The sequence below is a fragment of the Chelonoidis abingdonii genome, chromosome 3, assembly GCF_003597395.2.
Source record: "Chelonoidis abingdonii isolate Lonesome George chromosome 3, CheloAbing_2.0, whole genome shotgun sequence".
NCBI classification, from domain to species: domain Eukaryota; kingdom Metazoa; phylum Chordata; order Testudines; family Testudinidae; genus Chelonoidis; species Chelonoidis abingdonii.
Window position 1 is genome coordinate 27,242,231 of NC_133771.1, and position 26,525 is coordinate 27,268,755.

Genomic DNA, 26,525 nt, shown 5'->3' on the forward strand with positions numbered 1-26,525 from the left:
CATTTGTATTGCTGCAGAATGATCTTGAGGTTTTGGCATGTGCCTTGTCAGACCTAATGGGTTTTAGTTAGGATTTCTGGACACTTCTACAAAATGCATTTTAAAATCATGGCATGTTGCTATTACTATGATGTATGCATGTTAGTAATTTTCATCCCCCAGATACTTTTCACTGAGTTTTCAAAAGCGCATGGAGTTTGAACTCTGTATTTACTTATTTCATAAAATTTGAGATTCAGTGGTGAAGTAGAAAAATGAAGAATATTCATTTTAGTGCCAAAAATACTTTTTCTGAGAGTTCCTAGTGTCACAATTCAGGGCAACTGCACCTGTATTCCCCTTCTATGATCAAGCAAGTGCATCCACTCTAGGCTTTTGGCACCTCGGCTGTTGCCTCTCTCTCTTCTGACCAGGGTAGTTCCAGGCTGAACAGTTCCCTGCCTAAACTGTGACCTCCCCATCAAAACACAGGCTGCTTAAGTAGGCCTTTTTGCCATTTCTTCAGAGAAATGTGTTTGCCACAGTTAATCTACTATACAGCTCTTCTTAAGCAAGCACATTTTACTCTTAAGGCAAAAGCAGTACAGGGAAAACATGTTACAAACAATAAAAGAATCCACACGTGCTAATAAACTTACCAGAGATCACTCCAAATCCAACCTGGGCTCATGCTGATGAACAGTCTATCATACCCCACACAGGGCTCTTCCTATGGTTTCAAGTTTGTAACACTCTTTGCTCAGAACAAAAACACAGTTTTACGGAGTCTCAGTAGGCCAAAGTCCTTCCAGCCCTTCCCTAAGGATTGAGGCCTTTGTGGACCAGAGGTCCTATCCATTTACTGAATCAGGAAGAATGCCATGAGTCAGTTTACTAACAGGTTGTTTGTCCAAAAATCCTTTCTTTGTCTGTTGCTCCCTAGAGAATCCAGTTTGATTTAGTTTATGTGAATCTTTCTAGGCAGTGGTGTTCCTCTGGAGATGTTACAGCCGGAGTGACTTTGACTGATCACCTTCCTTTGTTCTCACTTCCTGGAGGCGCTGTATTTTTACCTTTTTCCATGGAAATACATAGAATCCCTCAATAACCCATTAACTGTTGCATTTTTAATAAATGGACCCCAATGGTATTAAACATAATTCAGTAAGGTTTAGCCAGGATATTGCAGGAGATTGCCCGATTTGTCACACCCAGTTCTTTTTATTTTCTGCTGTAATTGGAGGATTGATTTATTTATTTATTTTTTAAACTGTTGAAGCAACTGTCTCAATTTATTGCTTTTCTCTTTTCATAGGTCCTGCATTATTTTTGCTTCAGTATATCTGGTACAGGTAGGTTTGTTGAAATTGGAAACAAGAATATTAAATTTTGCCAAATATTATTCTTCCTCATAACTTTTTTTGCTTTAGAAGGTTATTTTTTTGCCATGCCGGTAAAGACACTCCTTCCTCCTCAATCCTGCTTCTCTTGAGAATTACTGTTTCACTGAACCCAGTTTATGGCCACATTGTGCTTGTTGAAGCTTCCAGCAGGTATTGGCGGTCAGAATTTGGCCAGAAAAGTGCGTTTCTGCACTAAAAAGTGACTGTAAACACCCAAATGGCATTGTGTAGGGTTCCATGTTTGTCTCTGACTCCAGCTGAGTCATAATAAACAGTATACGTAGTTTTATATTATTGGCTGTGAGGCTCTCTTTCCTTGTGTTGAATACACTGGGTGCTTATAAAATAAGTAAATGATCAGACAAAACCAGTTCCCCAACTCCTTAAAATGAGACATACCATTCCTGCTGTGACCCCAAATATAAGGAATTGGAAGCGAAAGAGTATGATCATCTCATTCTTGTTGCTAGCAAGTGCAAGATTCTATGTAAAGGGGTCATGTGATCAGAAGCCTAACTATGAATGGCTGCTGCACCTCTGACCCCGTGGAATGATGGACTTTTATACTTGCTAGTCCCTTGAGACAATTGGGATGAACCTGCTAATCCCCCAGATAAGTGACTGTCAAACATGCTAGTTGTTCTGAGATTTAGCAGGACATAGTTTTTACGGATGTGGGAATTTCTGTTTGTTTGGTTTGAGGGCCGTACCTCTCTTCATAAACAATGTCCCCTGGTTCCATTTTCTGTGTGATTTGATGGACAATAATGTTCTTGTATGCAACTCAAATGTTTTTTCTTTTCCTTGAGCTGTACGCTCTCTAGGCTTTATCTGTGCTGCTAGACCCGGGGTTCTCAGGACGAATTATATGGTGGCCTCAGAGTGCGGCTACCAATCCTTGCTGGTGGCCGAGCTCACATTTTTTCCTAAAATACTTTAATTAGCTCTAGGAAAAAGAAATAAATATGCACATATACATTATCATTACAATGATTACAAATCATTGTAATTTATTTGCTGCTAGCTAGTAAATCTGCTGTGAAAAGTGATGTTAACCAACATACAGGTATCACTTTTCACAGCAGATTTACTCAACCCCAGGGAGTCTGGGGACAAATAATCCCTAGATGAAGGATCGGGGGATGCATCGGGGCCAGAGGCGATTGGGGGGGGGGGGCAGTGGACGCCGCAGGGGGGCCGGAGCCTGCCTCCCCTGCCAACTCTGGGCTGAAGCCCAAATTCTGAGCCCAGCTCCCCTGGGAAGATGGGGACTTCACCAGCTATCCAACCCTTGCTGGAAGCCCCAGCAACCAACACCAGGGCTGTTCATCCAGGAGCACCAGGGAGGGGCAAGGAGTGGGTCCTCCCACTTCATCACAGCCCAGGAGGCTGTGGCCACAAGAAAAGCCCCTGGTGGCTGCATGCCCACGTTGAGAAACGCTGTGCTAAACATATCCAAGTTCTTGGTTGAGCTTGTAAACTGTATATTTCCTTGGCCCTGCTCCCTAGAGTGCTGAGTTCAGACTTACTACTTTTCTTCATTCTTAATATGCCTCTGATGATATTTACCTGTGGTGAGGATTCCCAAGTCATTAGAAATCTTCTTATGTCATTCTCCTTCCTGAAGTGCTTGGCAGGGCCCTAGACATGATTGTGGACTATGCTACTGACTTGTAAAGTGATTTGCTTGAGGTCAGACAGCCTCTTAACGGCTTAGTTTTCTCATCTGTAAAATGAGGTTATACTTATATATGCTGCTTAGAAATCATTTGATGACAAACATAGTCATCTAAAAGTGCAAAGCATATTTGTTTTTTATACAAAACTTGAAACAAACACAATTATATTCAGAATCAGTTCACGCTACTGTAACTTGCTCTGAATTTTACAATATTCCAACATGGAGAACTAGTCACTTTTTTAAGGATTACATGTATCCACTTGAAAGTTGTGACCTAGGTTTGTCAGAAGTCTAAAATAACAATTTTTCCAATAAGTAATTGGGGTTGGCATAGGGATAGAAGGGACGGAATACAATACATGTCTCACAAAACACATAGTAAAAATTGTTCCGATAAACTCATGCTATAGTGGACAAAATAAAAATGTAAATTTAGGTTGTCTTTCAAGAAATAAAGGAAAAAATACAAGGAAGACTCCCGAATTGGAGGAGCCGCTGTTTCCACTGAACTGTCACATCATTGCTAATCTTAATTTGTAAATCAGTATAATGTGTTTTAAAATCAAATGTTCTAGAAAGGTCTCTAGCAGGATATAGGATACGTAAATGACAGTCTTAGACTGTAAGTTTCATTATTTAGATTCAATTCAATATTTAGTCTGCCATTTAGTCAGATTCTAAGTTTTTGATTTTTCTTGTTTCTCTCTGATTGGCTGGATCCCTCTGGTATCATTTGAATGGCAAGATGTTTCTTTCAAATAGCAGTAGACTACACATGTAAATAAATCTGTCTGTGTATACTTTTCTAACATGAAGTGTGCACCTAGGTTTTGATCTTGGAATTGGATCTAACAGGGTCAGGCATTTACAGCAATACATTTCCTTCTGAAGTCATTGGACTTCAGGTGGGCATTTAGGTCTGTGTGCATGGATCCATTTGCAGTTTTGGGCCTTCATTTGTGTATATTGTAGGAAATTTCTTTTAAGATTTCATGTATGCATTTGTTGTGTAAAAACAAAAGCACCCAAAGTAGTTTTGGACATCTGACTTCCAGCTGGGAATTTTTTTTTCTGAAATAGTCAATAACTTTTAGGCTAATATGTTGAGAGTGACCTTTTGAAACCAATTAATCTGCCATGTATTCTTTACATATTACTGTTTTGATATATATTGTATCCATTTTAAAACCTCACATTCTAATCTAAATATACTTGTAATTTCAGTCCTGCAAAGTTTTCCCTCCCTGCTGGGCTTGTTCGTCTGGTTAGTAAGCAGATCAACTGGCATCTAGCGCTTTCAAGGTAAGAGAAATATCATTTTTCTTTCTGTGTTCTTTGTTGACACACACATTGTTTTATATACATTTATGGGAGAAAAAAAGGCAAACTCACTCTTTCTAGTAATTTTTGTAATAACTGTTAAGTTGGTTGAGCAAGCATATAAAAAACTCTGTTTAGACAGCAATAATTTAGCATTATCAGAGAGACATGGGCTGAAGAAGGAGAAAATAAGCTATGGTCCAGATTTGATCATGAGTTTAACTTTGGTGGCCTTCCTGTCCCTGAGGCTAGTGGTTTGGCAGTCTTGTCTGAACCAGCTGATTTAGTTTTACCCATCTGCTGTGTGTGGAACTGCATGCAGGCTTCCTTCCTCCTTCTGCTCACCCCTGAATGCGAGCTTAATTTGCATGTAAAGAGGGTGAGCAGGATAAATCTTTGGCTGAGAAGCTACTGGATGACTTGACTTGTCAGGGCTTGCTTTGCTAAAGTCCTATAACCTGCAAGATGTGATGTCATCAAGTTCCATTAAAGTTAGTGGGAGGTGAGTACAATGTGGTTTCCAGGAGCTGCTCAGCATCTTCTAAGTCTGGCCTTTAATGTGTGGAAAAATTCTGGGACTGAAAATAGCTGTTTTGCAATAGTTAAATAAAATGAATGATTTTTTTCCTAAGAAATGGAAAATGTATACATAGGAGGATTGCACGACCTGATATTAGTTTGTAATAGCTTTACACAGAGTGTTTTACTGTGGCTCTCAAACATAGTATGCGTCATATTGGATCTGAACAAAGGTCCAGCAAGACTGGTATCTGGCTGAAGGCAATGGTCTGTGCCTGATGCTTCAGAAGAAGGGAGGACCCCTTCCCTCAATTGTGCAATGCTGTATATTTTGCGGCAGGATGGGAATTTCCTTCATCGCCCCAATAGTGATCAGCTGACACCCTGAAAGATGATATTTGATTAACTCTTGTCTTAGCAGGCGTAATTACAAATATTTCTGGCTTTAAAATTATCCTTCCAAAGGAGATCAGAGTGAAACACTGCTGAACAAACATTTTAGATATTTTTAATAGTGCTAATAAAAAGTGAGATATTAATAGTGCTGAGTGATATGGTGCAGCCAGTGACATATGGAATCTAACTGTGCTAATTTACATAATGGGGACCAGTATCTTCTAGTAATTGTCACCACCAGAGCTGCTGGGGGGGGGGGGGGGGGAGAAGTGGGGCAATTTGCTCCAGATCCTGCAGGGGCTCCCACGAGAGTTTTTCAGGGCCCCTGGAGTGGGGTCCTTCACTCGCTCTGGGGCCCCCGGAAAACTCTCGTGGGGCCTGGGCTCCCAAAACTTCTTCCGCTCCAGGTCTTTGGCAGCGGGGGGTCCTTTCGCCCCGGGACCCGCCGCCGAAGACCCTAGGCCCCCTGAATCCTCCGGGTGACCCTGGTCACCACCCAAAATTATTTTCACTTGGAATGTAAGACAATTTAAATCTGAGTTTGTAAAATGATACCTAGTTGTGTGACCCATGTTTAACAAAAGCAACTTTTTATTGTAATTGAATTTTAACATGAAATGCTTTTTTTCCCTCCTTTCAGTAATGGTAAACTGTTGGCAGTTGTTCAGGACCAATGTGTAGAAATCAGGTAACTCAGTATTATCTATCATTTCACTACCAATTTCATGGAATACCTTGAAAAAATGAAGTTAGGGATTTATAAGCTATGTTTTTAAAGTTAAAGTTAAATTTTTGTATTTTAGGCATCATAATTTGTGAAATGGTCTTAGAACCCATCAACTTTAAAAGCAGCAGCTTTACACCCTCAGCCTTATTCCTGACACTGCTCATAAACACGAAAACTACATTTTAGAAAATGAAGACACATAGAGGCATGAACCAGATGGATGAACCTCACTAAGCACATTTCATGATCTTTCACTGCTTTTGTCCTCCTTTGCATCTCTCTCTCCTTTGTATTTCATTTCTTGCTCTGTTAAGTAATCTCTGGCTTTAACCTTCTGAGGTGCTGAGTGCCCTCATCTCCCAGTGACGTCACATTGCAGAAAGAAGAGGAGTTGTTTGGAATCTCACTGGATTGTGGCAAGGAGCTCTCATTTTACTTATCTGTAAAGTGTCTTGAACACCTATGGTGCTGTACAAATAATACTGATTTGAGTAAAATGATGTAGAGGGTTTTACTTTCCTCTCCCCCAAAAAACCAATGTATCCACCTTCATTTGCAAGTTCAATAGCAACCACCACATACTTATCTGCAGAACAAGTCTTGACTGAGTATATTTGCTTGCTTTCCAAAAATCCATTTGCTGGAAGATCAAACCTGCTATTTATATGTAAAAGAAGAAAATGTATGAAAACCATTTTGATGAAAATAGACAAAACATCACAAATATCAAACTTCCTAGAATGTAAGGTTGAAGTTTGCATTTTTATTATGTAGCTGTTACTGGCTGAATTTTTACATTGTTTATGAAATACTAGCCTTAAAGGATACTAAGCTTGTGTAGATCCCACATTTACCTGCCTAGTTTTTCAGGTGCTAATATAATCTGGTGAAATGGATGCCTCTAACTCTTTTGAGCAGTTTTGTCCATGGATTGGAAAGAGAGAGATCCTAAACTATGTTTTAAGCCATCTTGGCTGTCTGAGGATGGAATCAAATGTCTTAACAGAAAGTAAAATTAACTATGTGCAAATTCTCAAATTATGCACTTTCAGTATTTTCTAATTATTTTATAAATGCTGCAGTATTTGTCAGTTTTCTTCATCAAAATTCAGTTAATTACATATGTTCATGATTTACAGGTCTGCAAAAGATGACTTTGGATCCATTGTTGGAAAATGTCAAGGTATGCAAAACTTTTTTTATAGCAAGGAGGTTTCTTAAGCAGTATTATTGCTTATTGGGTTTAAAAGATTATTCATATGCTCTTTTAAGGAAATACCTTTTAATAACATTGATACAGTTTGACAGACTATGTTTTCTCCACTTTTTCCTTCCTCTACCCAAACTAGGGTACTGAGCCTGAATCTCTGATGTGGAGAGGGTAGAGTTAAGAGAGCGTGTTGAGGCAGTAGTAGAGTATTGAATATCAAAAAAAATAGGGTACAAGCATTGATGTGTACAAAAGTATCTTGGTTATGGTGTGACTGCACAGTGGTTCAGCTGTCCTCTACCAAAGCTCAGTTAAAGATCTAATAAATGTTTGTAATTGGAGCTGAAGGGAGTACTTCATTTTTATTTTTTTTTTAAGGTACCATAACTCTAAAACAGTCCTTTACCTTCTCTGTCCTATTAATCTGGCTACCTCCTGCCATGCTTGGGGAAAATTTCAAAAGCATAGGCCATAAATCTCATTGACTTTCAGTGAGACTTAGGCTCCTAAATCATTTTGAAACTGAGATTAAGATGCTTTTGGAAGGGTTACCCATTGTGTTTAAACGACTCCTTCAAATGTGACATCTTTTATGTCTGAGGAAGGGAGCTCTTCCTTTAAAACAGCCATATCAGTGCAGTATGATAGGACAGATGCAATAGTGGTCATAAAGTAGAATTACAGTAAGCTTCCAAAAAATTTGTTACAATAATTTTCAATAGGGGAATACTGTAGTGCTGGAAATGAAAGGGTCTATATTTGGCTTATACTGTATGTACCAAACAAGTCAGTCTCTCTCTTCCCTTCTGCTAGTCTTAATTTTCTGTCTGTTAGATAATGGGATAGGCTGCCTGGAATAGGGTGTCATCTTCTCTTTGCTCATTATCCCAGTAGATGCTTATTTTCAGGTGGTTAGATGATCAGTTATTGTTGCTGGACAATAATGATAAGTGCACAGTGCGATGATTGAACTCTTTATGGTCTTCAGAGAATACACTTTATGTAGCACCTATCTACAAAAATTGTGTGTCTGTGTAATAAGGAAATTTGAGGCAGACTTTGTTATATTTCTTCCATTTTTTTACACTACTCTTTTTAAGATTATTAGAAAGATTCCCTCATATGCAAACAGTACATTGATGCTGTGTTAAGAATGACATTTTTATAGTACAAAAGTTAGGAAATTCAGACTCCTAGTCTCAAGGTTTTCCACTACAGTGGATGAGTTACAGTAAGATTCATTTACGTGATCCAACAAAACTCTGTATTGTCCTAATTAAGATTCAGAAGGTTGATAGATGAAAACAGTTGAGTCCAGTTTATAGTGTAACCATTGAAACCATGGCCATATTATTTTTATGAATACATCTTATATCTTCCTTCTCTGTAGTGCCAAGGGATCCTAACACACAATGGAGACGAGTGTCATGGAGTCATGACTGCACACTGCTTGCCTATGCTGAAAGCACTGGAACTGTGAGAGTATTTGACCTGATGGGCAGTGAGCTCTTTGTCATTTCTCCGGTATTTACCCTCTTTATTAAATAAAGTTTCATACAGTGGAACCCTGTGTAACTTGTATGCACACAAATGACTGCTTCTACTTACTCCTCTGTAGAAGTTTAATAACAGTATATTCTAGTGCAAGGACTTGCACTTCAAAAACTGTTACTTTTACAAATGTGCTATTAGTGTTTAGTAGTGTAGTATGAAGTATTTATTACGACTAAATACAATTGAGCTATAAGTGTTGAATGAACAAGTACATTATTCCTGCTTATTATTTTCGCTGAAAGTACCAATTGATCTTCAGAGAACACAGTTGACTGGAACTTTATCTTGACTCTCATCCAAAAATATGGCAGATCCAACAGCTTTTGGTGGCCTCTGACACTTTACTGGGGCATCACACTCTGAGGCAATGATACTCAGACTGAGCTCGTGAGCTACAAGTGCTCTCTTATGTCTCTCCTGTGGCTCTTTGCAGCACATGATACTGAAATACTGTGTGATTTAATTATTAAGCAATCTAAGTTATTAACCAATTATTTTGCTGTAAGAATAATGTGTGTATACTATTTGTGTACACCTATATAGACGAAGCAGTGAATTCACACTGGCTATGGCTCTTTTGGGTAATGTTTATCACTAATCTGGCTCCTGAACCACTGAGGTCTGAATATCACTGCTCTAAGGGAACACTGCCAGCACCTCTACCCACAATAGCATCCGAACTTCCATTTTTCTTTTCTGTTATGAAAGTACTGATCAGGTCGGAAACTGCAGCTTATATTCTGATTTGATCACAGGCCAAAGTTGGCATTGCTGCTACAGGGATCTCAACAAAGTGGTCTTTTATTTGAGGAGACCTAATGCTGTTTGCAGCAAGCTAATAACAGTTTCAGAATTAAAAGCAATAAACCTTTCACAGCCTGAAGGACAAGTTATTATGAGCTAACATTTTTAGATATCTTTTAATCACTTTCCCTCAATGTATTGTCTAAGCACCTTATGTTCTGTGTTAACATGACTGCTTTTTTCTTAGTATTGTGAAGGGCAAACTCATTTTCCTCTGGAACTAATACAGTATATGAATTATTTCTGCTAGTTCAGCTTAGCTGTTTTCTTGTGTTTTCCCTATAAACATCTGTCTTTTTTTTGGGTTGTTTGGTAAAAGGCAACCAGTTTTCCAGGAGATTTGAGCTACGCAATTGCTGGATTGATCTTTGTAGAATATAAAGCAAGTGCCCAATGGTCAGCTGAACTGCTAGTCATCAATTATCGTGGAGAACTGAGAAGTTACCTTGTAAGGTAAAACTAACTCGGATGCTTGTGGTACATTTCAGAACAACTTAAAGAACCTTTTTTTCCCTTATAAAATGTAAACTGTATTCATTTTTCCTGGTCTAGTGTTGGAACAAACCAAGGCTTCCAAGAGAGTCATAGTTTCAACTTCAGCAGCCATTATGTCCATGGAATAACTACAGTGGTTTATCATCTTGGGCACAGGTAAGCTTTTCATCAGACTAAATAAAACGTGAATAATCATTGTAGTGATAAATACCTAAGAATGCTGCTTATAGTTATACGCATTCACGCAGTGGTTCTTAGGAATACCTGTTGCTGATTAGCTGTCTCTAACTATGAATGGTCTCTGGGCGGATTGTGTCATTTTACTGATACAACTCTACCCCGATATAATGTTGTCCTCGGGAGCCAAAAAATCTTACTGCATTATAGGTGAAACCGCATTATATCGAACTTGCTTTGATCTTCCAGAGTACACAGCCCCCCCGCCCCCCAGAGCACCGCTTTACCGCGTTATATCCGAATTCGTGTTATATCGGGTGGTGGTATATCTGGCTAGAGGTGAAGTTCAGGCTCATTATGCAGAAGACAGAAGGTAGTTCTCTTTGGAACGTATGGGAAAGGTAGGGGAACTTCATGGTCATTGTGGCTTCCATCCTGCAAACTCGTGAACTCAGTGTAACAGTTTGCATACGTATGTGCAGGATCAGGGCCTAAATTTGTAATTCTGCTTTATTGGAGCATGTTCTGATGTCCATTAAAGTCAACAAGAATCTTCTCATTAGGATCAGGCTCTTAGATGTCACATTCCCTTTTTATTAAAATGGAATTTACTACACAAAGCTATAATTTTCTGCTTTCCCATGCATATAAATTGGATCTACTTTCTCTCCATTCTTCTGTATCTGAAACTGATAATATCGTCTTTCTATGGTATGAAATTAAGTATTCAGTGTTACTCTTTTATATTGTGATCAGAGTATTTTTCACATTGTTAGAATTTGGCTTCTAAAATATTGTTGCCTCTTTTAACCTGATTGGCTCATCAAAGTTTGGAGCCCTGCCAATTGTTAGACATGGAATTTGAAATTGATGGGATCTGGTATTTTCTGTGATGCAATCTTTTTTATTTACAAGGAATGTGCAAAGTCTTCAGCGTTACTTAATACTTTCAAACCAGCATTGGTTAAGCACTCTGTCAGAGAGCAGAAACTACAGGCAGGCTCCGCTCCCACAGGCTTATGTGAGAAATGCCTTTTTTAATTCAGAATGCTTTAAAGTCACATAGTAGTTATGAAATGTGTAACTATTTAACTTGACTGATGAAATCCTCCATTACTGGATCAAATATTCCTAAATACACAGGTTAGTTATTTACAGTACTGTAACTTTTTTGTTGGTCCTTACCACAGGAATGAAGTAATATGTGTTTGGCTATATAGAAAAACTCACATTATAGATATTGAGAAATAGTGAGTCTTATTCTCTTGCTTACACTGATGTAAATCAGGAATAATCCATAAAAGTCAATGGGGTTACTCCAACATAAAACATCATGGTGTATGATGAGAATTGGGCCTAATAATCCAGCAGTGCCAGTTGTTGTTAATTTTTCGTGATAAGTTCTCCGTGTTTAAAAATGACACTCTCTGTGGGTGGTCAGTGATGCTGACCGTGGCATCACTGTGAAAATGTTAACTCCTTTAACAGTTATCCAAAGTAATCTTTTTCAGCTAATCCAGGATGCCAGTCTCTGTTTTGAGAGTTTTGTTCATGGGAGGAAATGTAGGGACACTTGCTGATGTGACAAACCTGCTTTTCCACAAAATGGAACAATATTATCCCAAATGCCAAAAATATTCAGAGGAATTTTCTTAAATTCCTTATGTGGCTCTCAATTATCAAATAAAGCACCAGACCTTAGAATGGGAAGATCATGCTGTATTGTTTGAGTAACATCAGATTCATGAAAATGTACAGAATGTACAGTTTTGAATCACATTTTTTTATTTTCATGCGTAGTTTTTCTTTGCATTTGAATTTTTTCAACTACATGAATAGAACTGTCAGGCTTGATATTTAAAGCTTTTCTATGTTGATTTTGTAACGTGTCAGGCACAGATAGTGGACTTGAAAGACTGGCTAATTGTGGCTGCTGTTCATTTGGATTTAGATGAGGTTAGGAAGTGGCTTCCATTCCTTTGTTTTCCTGATTTTATTTTTTTTTTTAAACTTATGTTTAATTATTTAATACACTTGTGTCTCTAAAACAAATATTTTTCATGTATTAATCCATTTTTAAAATGGATTTTAAATCTCTTTTCAGTTTTTCTTCAATGGCAGTACATAAGAGCAAGAGTCTAAACTTTGGTCTTGGAAGGTGGAATTTCTCTTATGAGAACTGATATTGTTGCTGTTTGAGACTGAAAATTGGGGCTATAATTTTCAGAGATGAAGCTAGGCATGTCTTCCATTGCATCAGCCAAGTTGAAAAAAGTTAAAGGCAACATCACTGTGTTGAGGTGTGGGGAACTTCTGCTCTGATTATGCACACCTGATGAGAAGGCCATGCTTTCAACTCAACAAACAGCTTTTTCCTTAGCAAGGAGAGCATCAATTGGGCGGCCCCAGGCACCAGTGCACCAAGCGCGTGCCTGGGGTGGCAAGTTGGGGACAGGAGGTGGCGGCGTGCCTGTTGCCGTGAGGGTGGCAGTCGGGCTGCCTTCTGTGGCATGCCTGTGGAAGGTCCGCCAATCCCATGGTTTCAGTGGCAATTCAGCAGCGAGTATGCCGAAGGCGCAGGACAGGCGGACCTCCTGCAGGCATGCCGCTGAATCTGCATTACCAGCAGACCTCCCGCAGGCGCGCCGCTGAAAGCTGCCTGACTGCCATGCTTGGGGTGGCAAAATACATAGAACCGCCCCTTGCATTAATCCTTCTGCTTTATAGTCCTTTTAAGTAGGAGACTTGCATCTTGGAGTTAACTGATTTAATGGGTTAATCCTGGCTTTGGTCAGAAATGAAGGAATTTGGTCATCTTCTCCCTCATTTGTTCATATCACGTAACTTGGCATAATTCAAATTCAGTACAAGTGACAGCCTCCTCCAGCATTCCAGGGTATTACAGGTCAGAGTTAAAATGTTTTGGCAGAGCTGTATGGAGAAACTTATACAACACCTGGCTGCACTGGGCCTCATTCAGGCCAAGCCTATTAGCTCTTGACATTTACTGTGTTTGCATCCAGATCTTAAAAACAAGCCATCTTTCCTGCTGCCAGATTTGTGATCAAGACTTGATTAAACCTTCAGGATGAATTTTACTGTACTGTGAAGAATATTGGCTAATGTACTAGCTCATAGTACATGTGTGTGACTAATCCAGACATTACTTGTATGTTCTTGGCTGTTTCATTCTCTTTGTGGAAAAATTACATCATGTTTTTTCATACTAGGTATATTGGCTGCTTTGGAATTTCTAAAAATGGAAAATCCAATTGATGTATTTGACAGCTGAGTAATAGAAGCTCTGAATATCATGTTACTTGCACGCAAAACAATCTTGTCAAAACTATTCACGCATGGAAAACTTTGAGATAAATAAAATATTTATTGCATAAAAAGTATTTCTTATCCCGGTGGATTTGGTCAAAGTCTTTCATTTGATTGATATTAGTAAGTAAAGTAAACAAAAGCAGCAGACAGTGTTATCGGGTGCCTTTTGTTGTTAGAAATGTTCAGTAGCCAGAGGATTAGCAATTATGGCTGATTTAATAGGAAGTCTACAGTTGATAAAAGTTGTTCCCTCATTTTACGTAAATACCGTCTGTTCTGTGAGGATAAGTAACATTCTGGCATGAAAAGAAAGATGTATTATACCTAGTGCTGGAGGATGGCTTCCATCAAAGCTATCAGCATGTAGATATGGTCCTAAATTCATAATAATAGTATCATTAAATCTTGAACAGTTGGAAAAACTTATGTTCAGTAGTGTTTAAAAATCAGTATTTGAAAGATTTTTTAATTCTATGGATGAAGAGAATGAAACAGAGGATACTTTGACCCTGTGAGTGGGCAAATCCTCTGTTCCTCTTGATTTTTGCATTCATTCTGGATGTCAGAAAATTCTTGACTTCTGACACCAGAGAGCTCAAGATTCTTAAGCAAAGCCTTTTCTTAGAGTTATTCTTATTGTCCAGAAAGTAAGAGAATTTAAAGGGAGATAGCTAGATTAAAAATTGCCTGATTGTGGATCTATGTGAATGCCTTACTGAAGTGTTAAGAACTTCAACTGTCTAATTTATATGCCACTGTTTTACTTACTGTTTGTTTGCTTTCTCCTTTTGTGTATGTGTGTGTATGTGAGAAAAATAAGACTGGTTCATTCATTAGCTTATGTTTGGTATAATATAATCATGTAGTCCTGTAAAATTGCTACATAACAGAAGTTCACTTTTAAAGTGCCACAGAGTTGTGGTTAAGAGTCTGTGCTTTCATTTTAAAACAAATTTAAGACTCAAGATGCAATAATTGCAAAGTAAATAAATATAATGATGCAATGTTGTTCAGTTAAGGCTGCAGACAACTTGAAACTACAGCTGTGTGAAAAGTGTAAACTTTGAAGTTTCACTGCTGATAATATTAACAGACATGTTAAACTTGTCTGATGTTGTTTGATGTGAAGTCTGGATTAGGAGCTTAGTACAGTTAAGCATCCTGTTGCCAAAATGGATTGGAGTACAAGATGAGAAATTTAAATCCATCCCTCAAATTGTAAAGTTTCCTCATCAGCTTTCCATAATGGGAGGGGACAGAGGAGGTTCAAAAAGCCTCAAGTGCTTCTTGAACAGCAAAACCAAATCCTCTACCTGTGCCTTCCTAGATGTGAGTAACCCTAATTGTCCCCTTTCTCAGAGATTGCCCGAAGCTTCAGGATCGCGATTGGTCAGTACTTCCATTCCTCAATCAGAAGATAGAGCTTTTCTCAAGGACTAGTGCAAGGCTGCAGAGCCAACTTCCACAGGAGCAGACCTCATCACTTTCCATTCTAAGTGCAAGGCACTGCTTTGATCTTGCTGTCAATATAAAAAAAAAAAAAGCACATAGTGGGGCTGACATAAAAGAAATCCATAAAACCCTCACAGAATTTTCCTAGAAAATGACAAGTGCTGGTCACCTTCCGTAATGCACTTTTAGGAGGTGCTCGGACACTACGGTTAAGAGGACGGTATAAGAATGGGTACCTTGCCAGGGTTGGCCTACCAGCAAGATAAGCTAGCAGAAAATCCATTCACCCTTTGGAACTCTTATCTCTAGATCTGAATGTTCCTCTGGTGATCAGATATTTGGGTTTTTTTTTGTCAGAGAGAGACAGTGCTTAATTTGTAAGAGCTTCTGGGGCTCAAGCAATTTTTTTACATTCATAATTGATGCAACAAGGCCAGAGGTGCGGGGCTATGAGCTGCTAAGCCTAGAGGTGTTGGTGCTCAGCCCTGGCACAAATTAAGCACTGGAGGCACAGTTCACGACCTCATACTCACGGCCTAAAGTTGTTCTGTGTGGCAGAGTGCATAGAGAGAGAGAGCATGGACGCACAGGGAGACTGTGGTAAAATATGATGTATAAACCAAGCAGACAAAATCCCCACAGTCTCAAATGACAGCCCAAAACAGACATGGATGGAATCTGTTCATACCTTGGCCCTACCCCACCTACACAGTTGATGATGTTGGGGAAACTTATACAGTGCAGGCAGGAGTTAATGTAAAAATCTTAGCTCCCTGAAAATATTTAAATTTGTTTAAATAAAACATTACTATTTTTATATTACAGTGAATGTCCTAGTGAGTGGAGTGGAGGTCAGTGAGGAGAGAACTTGGGGGAATGTTGCCACTATTTTAGTTCTAATGTGTCACATAGAATATGGGGATTTGTTTTCATGTCTTAGTTTGGTGCACCGACATGGTCCTGTGGTGGTTTGAACTGCTAGTTCTACAGAGAGAATATTTAAATAAGTATAGTGAGAGGTTATTGTGACTTATGGAGTCACAATTATGACCTAATGAGACTGTGTTTATCATTCTCTCAGCTTTAGAATAAAAAAAAAAAGACTACAAATGCAAGCGCAATACAGTCTCTTCTCTTTTCCCTTTCCTTCCCTTGTTTAAAGAGTGGCTTAGTTTGGTTTAATGAATGGGTGTACTCTGAGAACTGTGGTTTGGAATTTGAAGTCACCAAATTTTTAACAGTGAGGGTAATTAACTGTTGAAACATTAGCAATTCACTATCACATGGCATCTGGTCTTGATTTAAAGATATGTGCTAATGTCTAGTTCAACCGCAAGCTGTTGGGCTAGATGCAGGGATCATTGAGTAAAATTGTATGGTCTTCGGTCATTCCAGTCAAAATAGACCTCTTTCTCTTATGAATTTATAAATTTTGTTTAGCATGGATTGTATTTCTAGTTGTCTTTGATGAGAGGAGTCTCCAATTCATGTTGAAAGAGGGAATGGGGAAGGAATAGTGGAGTCTTCAATTTGTGTTGGGAGGCTAGGAAAGATAGATTGGGCAATCTGATTCATAATGATATGACGGATGAGGGACTGTTTGTAGAATGAGAAGAGAAGTCATGCTGGGCATTAATCAGTGCTCTGGTCTGTATGTGATGTATATGGGTAAGAAATTACTGGATGTGTCCTGTAGCAGGTTGATAGCAGTTCTGGCTCTGTGAAGCATGTGTAATGGATGGGTGTTTGGTTTGTTGGGCTTGTAGCTCGTATTGGAAATGGAAATGGAGAATAGATGTGAAAGGGCTTCTTATCTGAAGATAAATCCTCACACAGACTCTATCTCCAAAGTCCCTGGGCTTTATTTTTGCAATGTCTTTCCAGTTTACTGAATAAGTAATGTTTTTGAATCTTACAACCTTACTACTTTTTCTCTTGGGTCTGGGAAGCCATATGCATTTACCTACTGTAGAATTGTGTGTCTTCAATACTGTATTGGTAGGGAGACGGTGCTTTGGCTATCCCCAACAGATAATATGAGTGTGCTAGTGGTGATAAAGGGAATGGAAAACTTGCATCTGTAATCTTTTCGTTGACATAGTCTTAGTTTATTCAAATCATGTAAAACTGAGAGACACAAGGTGAGAGGGGAAATAACTTTTATTGAACCAACTTCTGTTGCTAAGACAGACAAGCTTTTGGGCTTACACAGAACTTTGCCTCAGATCACCTGAAGTAGGTCAAAGCATACTTCAAGTGACCTGAAAAAGAGCTCTGTGTAAGCTCAAAAGCTTGTCTGTCTCACTGACAGAAGTTGTTCTGATAAAAGTTATTTCCTCATTCACATTTTCTCTAATATCCTAGGGCCAACATGGCTACAACAGCACTGCATCTATAAAGCTAAGCACTTTTGACCTAGAGGATTTGATTGTTGGCAGCCTCAGGCACGTGTCACGTTTTTTTTTTATTATTTTGAGTCTCCTGTCCAGCTCTGGAAAAAAAAAAATTAATAATTTGTAAACGGATCTAGGCCTTTTCTGTGGCTCTCAGAAGAGCTTTAAGGTCCTTTGATAGCAGTGGCTCTATTCATCTTAATAGCTTCTGCTCCTGCTGTTGCATTTTGCTGTCTCAGTGAAGAGCTTTTTAAAATTTTTAAGTATGTGCTGCCATGATGAATTCTTCTTCAGTCCTGGGAGAGAAGGTCTTTTGTCTTGGGAGAAGGTTCTTTGTCTAACTTGATGTGGCAGCTTCATTCCAGCTGTCACTGAATTTAATCTATCCTGAGAAGAGACTTTTACATTATAAATGTATTGCACTGTATGTGGTGATTTTTCCAAAATCCCAGAGAAAAGACTTATTTGAATAGAGTTTTTAAAAGCTAGTTTGGGCAGAGTTGGAGCTTCTGTTGCTGATACAGTTATTGACAACTCTTCCCTTGATCTTCATGCCACTGTTGGGCTATTACTCACCTCTGACAACAGAGTAGTCAGTTGTAATCGAATTTCAGGACTCTGACACCATTGAGATGTTTCTAGTTCAATTTAGTTAATTTTTGTTTTTTGGCTTAGTAAATGAGATCTGATATAAACCTTGTGAAGTGCCTATGGACGGAGTAAATTATATATGGCTGTAAATAGTTTAATCTTGTATATGTTTGACCCCTATCTTGTGATTATTAGCAAATGACATCTGTGCAGTCATTTCATGACTTGCTGGCTTCTTTGTGCTGATACATTTCCACTGTATTGTCTGCCTTATGCATTTTGTTGTGGTGCTATCTGAATTTACACTTAGCACCACTTTTTATCACTCAACAGATGGGTACTTGCATATAAGCTACATGTGAATCTGGCTCTTAAAATGAGGGAAGGAGGGGAGAAATAAACCACTTACCTTTTTGGAGGGCAGTAAAATAACAGTGTGCTTACTGTTGATCTCTCAGGCAGTTCTTTGTGTTTGGTACTGAAGCTAGGTCTTCAGTCCCTACATTTACTGAACTTCCATAATAATACCAGAATTTCATAGTCCTTTATATGTTTGTGTCAGGGTGCACTAGGTCTTGAGCACCCTGCTTGGAGGCCTCATGGACCTGCCATACCCCACCCCAGAAAAGGGCAGTGGAGAGGGCCTCCAGGCTGCCTAGAGTGGCTCTGTGGGACGCAACCAATCAGGGCCCAGCAGGCTAGCATAAAATGAGCTGCAGGGCTAGCCTCCAAAGTGAGTTCAGTTCCTTGCTGGAGCTGGAGGAGCATAGATGGTGTGCCTGGCTGGCTGAGGGATCTACAGGACCTTGGACAGAGCAGTGCTGGCCGAGGCAACCAGGACTAGGCCCTGAGATAAGGGTAAGAATGTGCTTGGCGCTGCAGGGAAGTGGCCCAGAGAATTGTAGCAGCAACACAGGTACGTGGTGGGAGTTGATATCTATAAGATTTTTGGGCTGGGATCTGCAGCAGTGGATGGTCCAGATTCCCCCACTCCCCATATTAGCTGCTAGGGAAGAGGCCTGGACTTAGAGGCACCCTTGGAAGGGGAACTGAACTCTAGTGACCTAGCTGGAGACTTGGGGCCAAAAAGACCCAGAGAGGACGAAGATATTGCCTCTAGGGAGGGAGCCTTGAGGCACTGCTTTATACCAGAACAGGGACAATTTGAGAGAGTTCAGAAGGGACTGGAGACAGTTTGAACAAGAGTACTGCTATAGGCCCTGCTGGACTGATTGAGAAGTGAGCCCAAGGATAGGGCTGCAGATAAAGAGACGTTACAGAGTGCACTGAGAGAGGCCCCTGCTGGACTTGTACCCCAGAAGAGGGTTTGCTTTTTAATTCACATGCAGACTGAGAGAGACTTGACCGGAAGGCTGAGTTACTGAAGATCCACTACAAAGCAGAGAGAAAGTGCAGGTTCACACACTCTGCCAAGGCGGCACTCGAGAGGTGAATGCTACCTCGTAACAATGTTCAATGCATGTACAGACCTTTAATTAATCCTCTCCACTGAGGTAGGTGGGTAAGCATTGTTATACCTGTTTTACAACCGGGGAAGCTCAGACATGAAGGTGTAGGAGTTTGCCCAAAGTCCACTGAGTTAAGGTCAGCACTCGGATTAGAATTTCAGACTTCCTGAGTTCTCAGCCCTGTGCTTGTTCATCCAGATCAGTGCCATTACAATGAATTAGAGATTTGCATGTCGAACATACTGCAGAGTCATATTGTCATGCTTGTTTCTAGTCCAGTTTCTCAGATGATAGAAAAATTATATTCTGTTATTCTAGGAGGTAAATTGTAGTGACTGCTATATTTAGGTTGCCCAACATTTTGTTATAAGTTTATTGAGAACTTTTTTGAGATGCTTGAATGCTTCCCTTGTTTGCAGAAGGCCTTTGAAAGTTGACTGAAATGTGTTTTATGCATGTTCTGTGAAATTCCATTAGTTTTTCTGAGCTATAAACTTTTGAAAATCACCATTTGCCTTTTCTTGCTTGACTTTCTCCCGGCAATTTTTTCAGTATATTTAAAATTAACAAACAAACCAAAAACCCATCCTAAATGTGAGCTTTCTAAAGAGGCAAACACCCATCCTCCCGGCTGCAGAAGTACATGCTACATTGGAAACACCTTGTAGCAGCGGGCAAGAGAAAGCAGGATTGCACTTTACTCCATGACCACACCTCCCTAAGATGCAGCTTTCTCTCTTTCTTTGCAGCTGAATTAATATTCTGTTAAAGTTCTTATATCCTGTATTTTATATAATTCCCAGAATTGTGATAGGTGTCTTACATGTGTGAGAAAACAAGTCTAGTTACTATGCATCGCCCTCATCCTCTTTCTCGTCTAACTGATCACTCCCATGTCTGTCCTTCACAGTGCAACTCCCCATCTTTCCTCCAGTGACCTCTCTAGACTTCCTTCCTAATAATTGTTTACTTCATGAATCAATAGCATCTCACACAAGTAATGTTGGCTGATGTCAGAGGGCTGAGGAAAAACCATGCTACTCTGTGCCTTTTAGGGAACTGCTTGCTGGGTAGACTCCTGATCCAAATTGCTCTTTGGGAGGATGGGTCCATATAGAAGGAGTTTGCAAATGCTGTGAAGCAGCTTCCAGATAAAAATGGGGAGTGGGGTGAGGGCACCCTGCCTGGACTGTCCTCTTCTTCCCCTTTCCCAACCATGCTGCTGCTCTGCCCCATTGACTCGTGAGGCTCTGTCTCCTGGGGTCTGGGTCAGCCTCTGGAAGAACTGCTGCCTAATATAGATCCTGGGGGTGGGAATTCAGCTTCCATTAGGTGTTGTATTTTTAACTTCCTCTTGAATGTGATGCTGAAAACCATGTTTTTAAACAGTGAGTTCTGTTAGGAAAAGTCCCAATGCTGGGACTTTGCTTGAGTATCTTTTGAAGGAGGCTTGCTCAGCTTGACTAGAACAAAGTGTGTGTGTGTATGTGTGTGAGAGAGAGAGAGAGAATCCCAATGAATTATTGGTGTCAAGTCAAAAATAAATAGTTGAAACTAATTTTTAAATGGAGATATTCTATTTCCTACATGTAGTCACTAGATAAATGTCTTGTTTCAAGCAGTCTTTGCACATTGCTAGCATATTATTTGGTGATGGAACCTGCAACCCAAATGATGTTGTTTTGATATTTATGAACATTGCACAACCATGTCCATCCTGGGTCTATGTGAGAGAATGTTGATCAATAATCTGACAATTCACTGGTGAAAATCCCATCATATAATTCACTGCATAATGAAAAGTATTACTTATTCATAGAAAAATCTGTTTCCAAGCACCATTAAAGTAGCAACGTTTTGCTTAGGCACTGGATTTCATATTAGCTTTGATTCAAGCTTTAGATAGTTGTAGTAAGGTAAATTCACAATTGTCATAAATGTCTTAAAAGGAAAGCAGATGCATTTTTGGAGTCTTGTCAAAGTGCTTTTTCTGTTATACTTCTGCTCCATTAAAGAGGCCACTAGGGAGCTACAGTTGAAGCAGAATATGGCTTCTCACTTTCCTGGCTGTAGTACCCAGAGATTCATAGATTCTATGGCCAGAAGGGACTGTTATGACCATCTAATCTGATTTCCGGTATACCACAGGCCATAGAACTTCCCCAAAATAATTGCTAGGCCATATCTTTCAGAAAAACAGCCAATCTTGATTTAAAAATGGTCAGTGGTGGAGAATCCACTATGACCCTTGGTAAATTGTTCCAATTATGAATTATTATCACCATTATTTCCAGACCGAATTTGTCTAGCTTCAGTTTCCGGCCATTGGATTGTGTTATACATTTCTCTGCTGGATTGAAGAGTCTATTATTAAATATAGACTGTAATCAAATCACCCGTAACCTCTTTGTGAGATTCAGAGATCAGTCTATTTATTTTAATGTCATAAGGCATGTTTTCTAATCCTTTAATCATTCTCATGACTCTTTCCTGAGCCCTCTCCAATTTATCAACATCCTTCTTGAATTGTGAACACATGAGCTGGACACTGTTCCAGCAGCGGTTGCACCAGTGCCAAATGCAGAGATAAAATAGCCTCTCTATGCTTACTTGCATTCTAGGATTGCATTAGTTCTTTTGGACACAATGTCATACTGGGAGCTCATGTTCAACTGATTATCTACCATGATCCCCCCAAATCTTTTTCAGAGTCACTGCTTCCCAGGATAGAGTCCCTCATCGCATAAGAATGGCTACATTCTTTGTTCCTAGAATGTTTACACATTTACATTTAGCTCAGTGGTACTCAGACCTCTGGTTTAGGAGCCTAATTAGTGACCACAGTAAAGCCACACTACTGTGGCTTAATTGTTTCATTTACTGTAGTACTACATATTCATATTTAAACAGTATGATGAGAAATATTAATTTATATATGATTTTCGCAGCAAAATGACTAACCAAGTATTATTATTTTATCAACTACATTTGGTTAATCAAATAGTAAAAGTATCCTGATTATTAACCAGTCTAAGTTATTAATTAAATCTCACAGTATTTTAATATCATGTTCTACGAAGAGCTGCAGGAGACCCAGTAAAGAGCCACTTGTGGATCACAAGCCTCAGTCTGAGTATAACTGATTTTAGCCATATTAAAATCCATGTTCTTTACTTGTGCCCAGTTTACCAAACAAGCTAGATCACTTTGAATCAGTGACCTGTCCTTTTCATTATTTACCACTTCCCCAATTTTTGTCTGATCTACAGACCTTATTAGTGAGGATTTTGTTTTCTTCCAGGTCACCAATAAATATATTAAATGTTGTAGGGCATAGGGTTATAAGAGTTTAAACAGTTAACTGATAAGCTTGATGCAGGACCCTGGGCGTGCTGGGATGCTGGGCAGCAGCAGACCTCACATGCTGCAGCAACAGAGCGCTGGCCCTGGGGTTGGCAGCTGGCAATCCAGGCAAGCTGGGATGCTGGTGTGGGTGGCAGCAGGGTACTGGGGCAGCAGTGGGGATCCCCAGGTAGGGGGGCAGCAGCAGAGCCCCATGTAAAATGCAGGGGTGGTAATCATTGAACCGTGTAACCAATAGAATTTTAATCGATTACATGGTTACTGTTTTTACACGTTATTTACATCCTTAGTAGGACATAAGAATGGCCATACTGGGTCAGACCAATGGTCCATCCATATTACCACATCTGAGGTAGAAGCCATACTCAAACAGCTTAATGGGATTAAATCAGGGGGCCCAGATAATCTTCATCCAAGAATATTAAAGGAACTGGCACATGAGATTGCAACCCCATTAGCAAGAATGTTTAATGAATCTGTAAACTCAGGGATTGTACTGTATATGACTGGAGAATTGCTAACATAGTTCCTATTTTTAAGAAAGGGAAAAAAAGTGATCCATGTAGCTACAGGCCTGTCAGTTTGACATCTGTAGTATGCAAGGTCTTGGAAAAATTTTTGAAGGAGGAAGTAGTTAAGGACATGAGGTCAATGGTAATTGGGACAAAATACAACATGGTTTTACGAAAAGTAGGTCATGCCAAACTCAGCCTGAGAAGGTAAAAGATTTTTTCAGATAAAGGAAATGCAGTGCATTTAATTTGCCTTGATTTCATTAAGGCATTTGATATGGTTCCACATGGGGAACTATTAGTTACCTTGGTAAAGATGGTTATCAATATGAAAATTGAAAGGTTGATAAGGAACTGGCTAAAGGGGAGACTACAACAGATCATACTGAAAGGGGAACTATCAGGCTGGGAGGGAGGTTACTAGTGAAGTTCCTCAGGGATCGGTTTTGGGACCAATCTTATTTAATCTTTTTATTACTGACCTTGGCACAAAAAGTGGAAGTGTGCTAATAGAGATTGCGGCTGACACAAAGCTAGGAGTTATTGCCAATACAGAGAAGGACTGCGATATCATACAGGAAGATCTGGATGACCTTGTAAATTGGAGTAATAGCAGTAGGATGAAATTTAATAGTGAAAAGTGCAAGGTCATGCATTTAGCGATTAATAACTAGAATTTTCGTTATAAAGCAGGGACTCATGAGTTAGAAGTAACAGAGGAGGAGAGGGACCTCAGAGTATTGGTTGATCACAGGATGACTATGTGATGTGGTCAATGTGATGTGGCCTTGAAAAAAGCGAATGCAGTGTTGGGATGCATTAGGTGAGGTATTTCCAGTAGAGATAAGGAGATGTTAGTATTGTTATACAAGTCACTGGTGAGACCTCATCTGGAATACTGTGTGCAGTTCTGGTCTCCCATGTTTAAAGAAGGATGAATTCAAACTGGAACAGGTACAGAGAAGGGCTACTAGGATGATCTGAGAAATGGAAAACCTGTCTAGAAAGGAGATCAAAGAGCTCAGCTTGTTAGCCTAACCAACAAGGAAGGCTGGGGAGATTCTCTGGCACTGAGTTCTTCAAGATCATAATTTGAGGATTTCAATAACTCAGTATGGTTAGGGTTTGTTATAAATGTGTATGGGTAGGGTTTGGTGGCTGCCTGTGCGGAGGTCAGACTAGATGATCTATTGGTCCCTTCTGACCTATGATCTGAGTCTAATTGATTGTGCTCTATAATATATCCAGAGGGATAATATCAAGGGAAGAGAGAGGAATTATTTTAAGTAAGTACCAATGTGGACATCAAGAACAAATGGATATACAACTGGACGGTTTAGGGAGTGATAGGACTTGAGAAATTAGACGAAGGTTTCTAACAGGTCAGAGGAGTGAAGTTCTGGAACACCTTCCAAGAGGGAGTAGGGGGCAAAGAAATCTGGCTTCAGACTAAACTTGATAAGTTTTATGGAGGAGATGGATATGATGGCGATAGCGATTTTGGTAATTTAAAAATTGTCTTTGTTAGATGGGGTGGGATCTGAGTTACTCAGAGAATCTTCCTGGGTGTCTTGGCTGGTGAGTCTGTGCCCACATGCTCAGAGATTAGTGATTGCATATTTGGGTTTCTGGAAGGAATTCTCCAAGGGGCCGATTGGCAAGGCCCTGGGGTTTTCCCGCCTTCCACTGCAGCGTGAGGCATGGGTCACTGCTGGAGGATCCTCTGCACTTGGAACGTTTTTAAACTATGAGGACTTCAGTGGTCAATGACATAAGATTAGGGCGCTTGTGGAGTGGGGTGGGTGGATTCTGTGCTGTGTTGTGCAGGAGGTCAGACTAGACCAGGGGTCGGCAACCTATGGCACACGTGCCAAAGACGGCACGTGAGCCAATTTTTAATGGCACACTGGAGGCTGCCGGGACTCCAGCATGCCATTAAAAATCCTGCCTGGCCTGGCCTACTCTCCTCTGCTCTCTGCTCCCCCCGCAGGGGCAAGCAGCAGAAGCATAGCTGTGCACACGAGGTGGGGAAAATGGCCCCACTCTCTCGGCACGGCAAGTTGTGGGGTCTGCACTCCCAGGCTAGAGTGCCGGGCCAAGCGCAGCAAGCTGCCAGGCCCTCCCCCACCTTCTTCCCTCCCCTGGAGCCCTGCTGCCGCACGCAGTGCTCTGGGGGTTGGGGCTGCGCGCTCCTGCGGGGCAGTGTTTGGCTCCATGGGGAGGCAGAAGTGCTCCCCCCTCTCCTGGAGCCATGCCACCCTGTGCGCTCCCACTGGGCAGCGTTTGGCTCCACGGGGAGGCAGAAGCGCTTCTCCATCCCCTGGAGCCATGCCACCCTGCGTGCTCCCGAGACAGCGTTTGGTTCCGCGGGGAGGCAGAAACGCTCCCCTCTCCCTTGGAGCCATGCTGCCCTGTGCGCTCCCACGGGGCAGCGTTTGGCTCCATGGGGAGGCAGAGATGCTCCCTGCTCAACCGGAGCTCTGCTGATGCGCATGCAGCACTCTGAGGGGCAGGGCTGTGTGCTCCTGCGGAGCAGCATATCTAGCTCTGTGTGGAGCCTCATGGTAAGGGGCCCAGGGCTGAGGGCCTGGATAAGGGCTGGGGGCAGTCAGGGGACAGGGAACAGGGTGGGTTGGATGAGGGGATGGTTAGGGGCGAGGGTCTCTGGAGGGGGCAGTCAGGGAGCAGGGGTGGTTGGATGGGACATGGGAGTCCCAGGGTTTGTGAGGGGGCAGGGGATGGTTAAGGGTCAGGGCAGTCAGGGGACCAGGAGCAAGGAGGGTCCTGGGGTGGGGCAGTTAGGGTGGGGGGTCTCTGGAGGGGGTGGTAAGGGGACAAGGAGCTGGGGGGATTGTATGAGTTGGGAGTTCTGGGGGTCCTGTCCAGGAGGCAGGGGTGTGGGAAAGGGGGTTGTGGCAGAAAGGGAGTGTAGTATGGGGGTTTGGAGGGGGTCAGAGAGTTCTAGGGTCCTGTCGGGTGGGAGTGGCCTGGGGTAAGGCATGGGAGTCCCAGGGGTCTGGTGGGGATGGAGTGTGGACTTAAGGTCGGGGCAGTCAGGGGACAGGGTAGGAGGGTAGAGTCGCAGTCGGGCGGACAAGGAACAGGGAGGCCTTAAGCATGGGAGTGGGGTCCGGGGGGCAGATTGGGGGC

General features: G+C 40.9%; 1 protein-coding gene across 3 annotated transcripts in view; it reads left to right on the top strand.

Moving 5' to 3' along the window:
* NBAS (NBAS subunit of NRZ tethering complex) overlaps positions 1-26,525 on the top strand; it is a 405,412-nt gene that overhangs the window by 5,428 nt on the left and 373,459 nt on the right. For all 3 annotated transcript variants that reach the window (XR_012655479.1, XM_032778999.2, XM_075063671.1), the window contains exons 3-9: positions 1,295-1,331; positions 4,288-4,365; positions 5,939-5,986; positions 7,165-7,208; positions 8,626-8,759; positions 9,913-10,046; positions 10,146-10,244. Coding sequence is in view for 2 of the 3 variants with exons in the window: in XM_032778999.2 (XP_032634890.1) it covers positions 1,295-1,331; positions 4,288-4,365; positions 5,939-5,986; positions 7,165-7,208; positions 8,626-8,759; positions 9,913-10,046; positions 10,146-10,244 (574 nt within the window). In the remaining variant the exon portion in view is untranslated. The remainder of the gene's footprint in view (positions 1-1,294; positions 1,332-4,287; positions 4,366-5,938; positions 5,987-7,164; positions 7,209-8,625; positions 8,760-9,912; positions 10,047-10,145; positions 10,245-26,525) is intronic.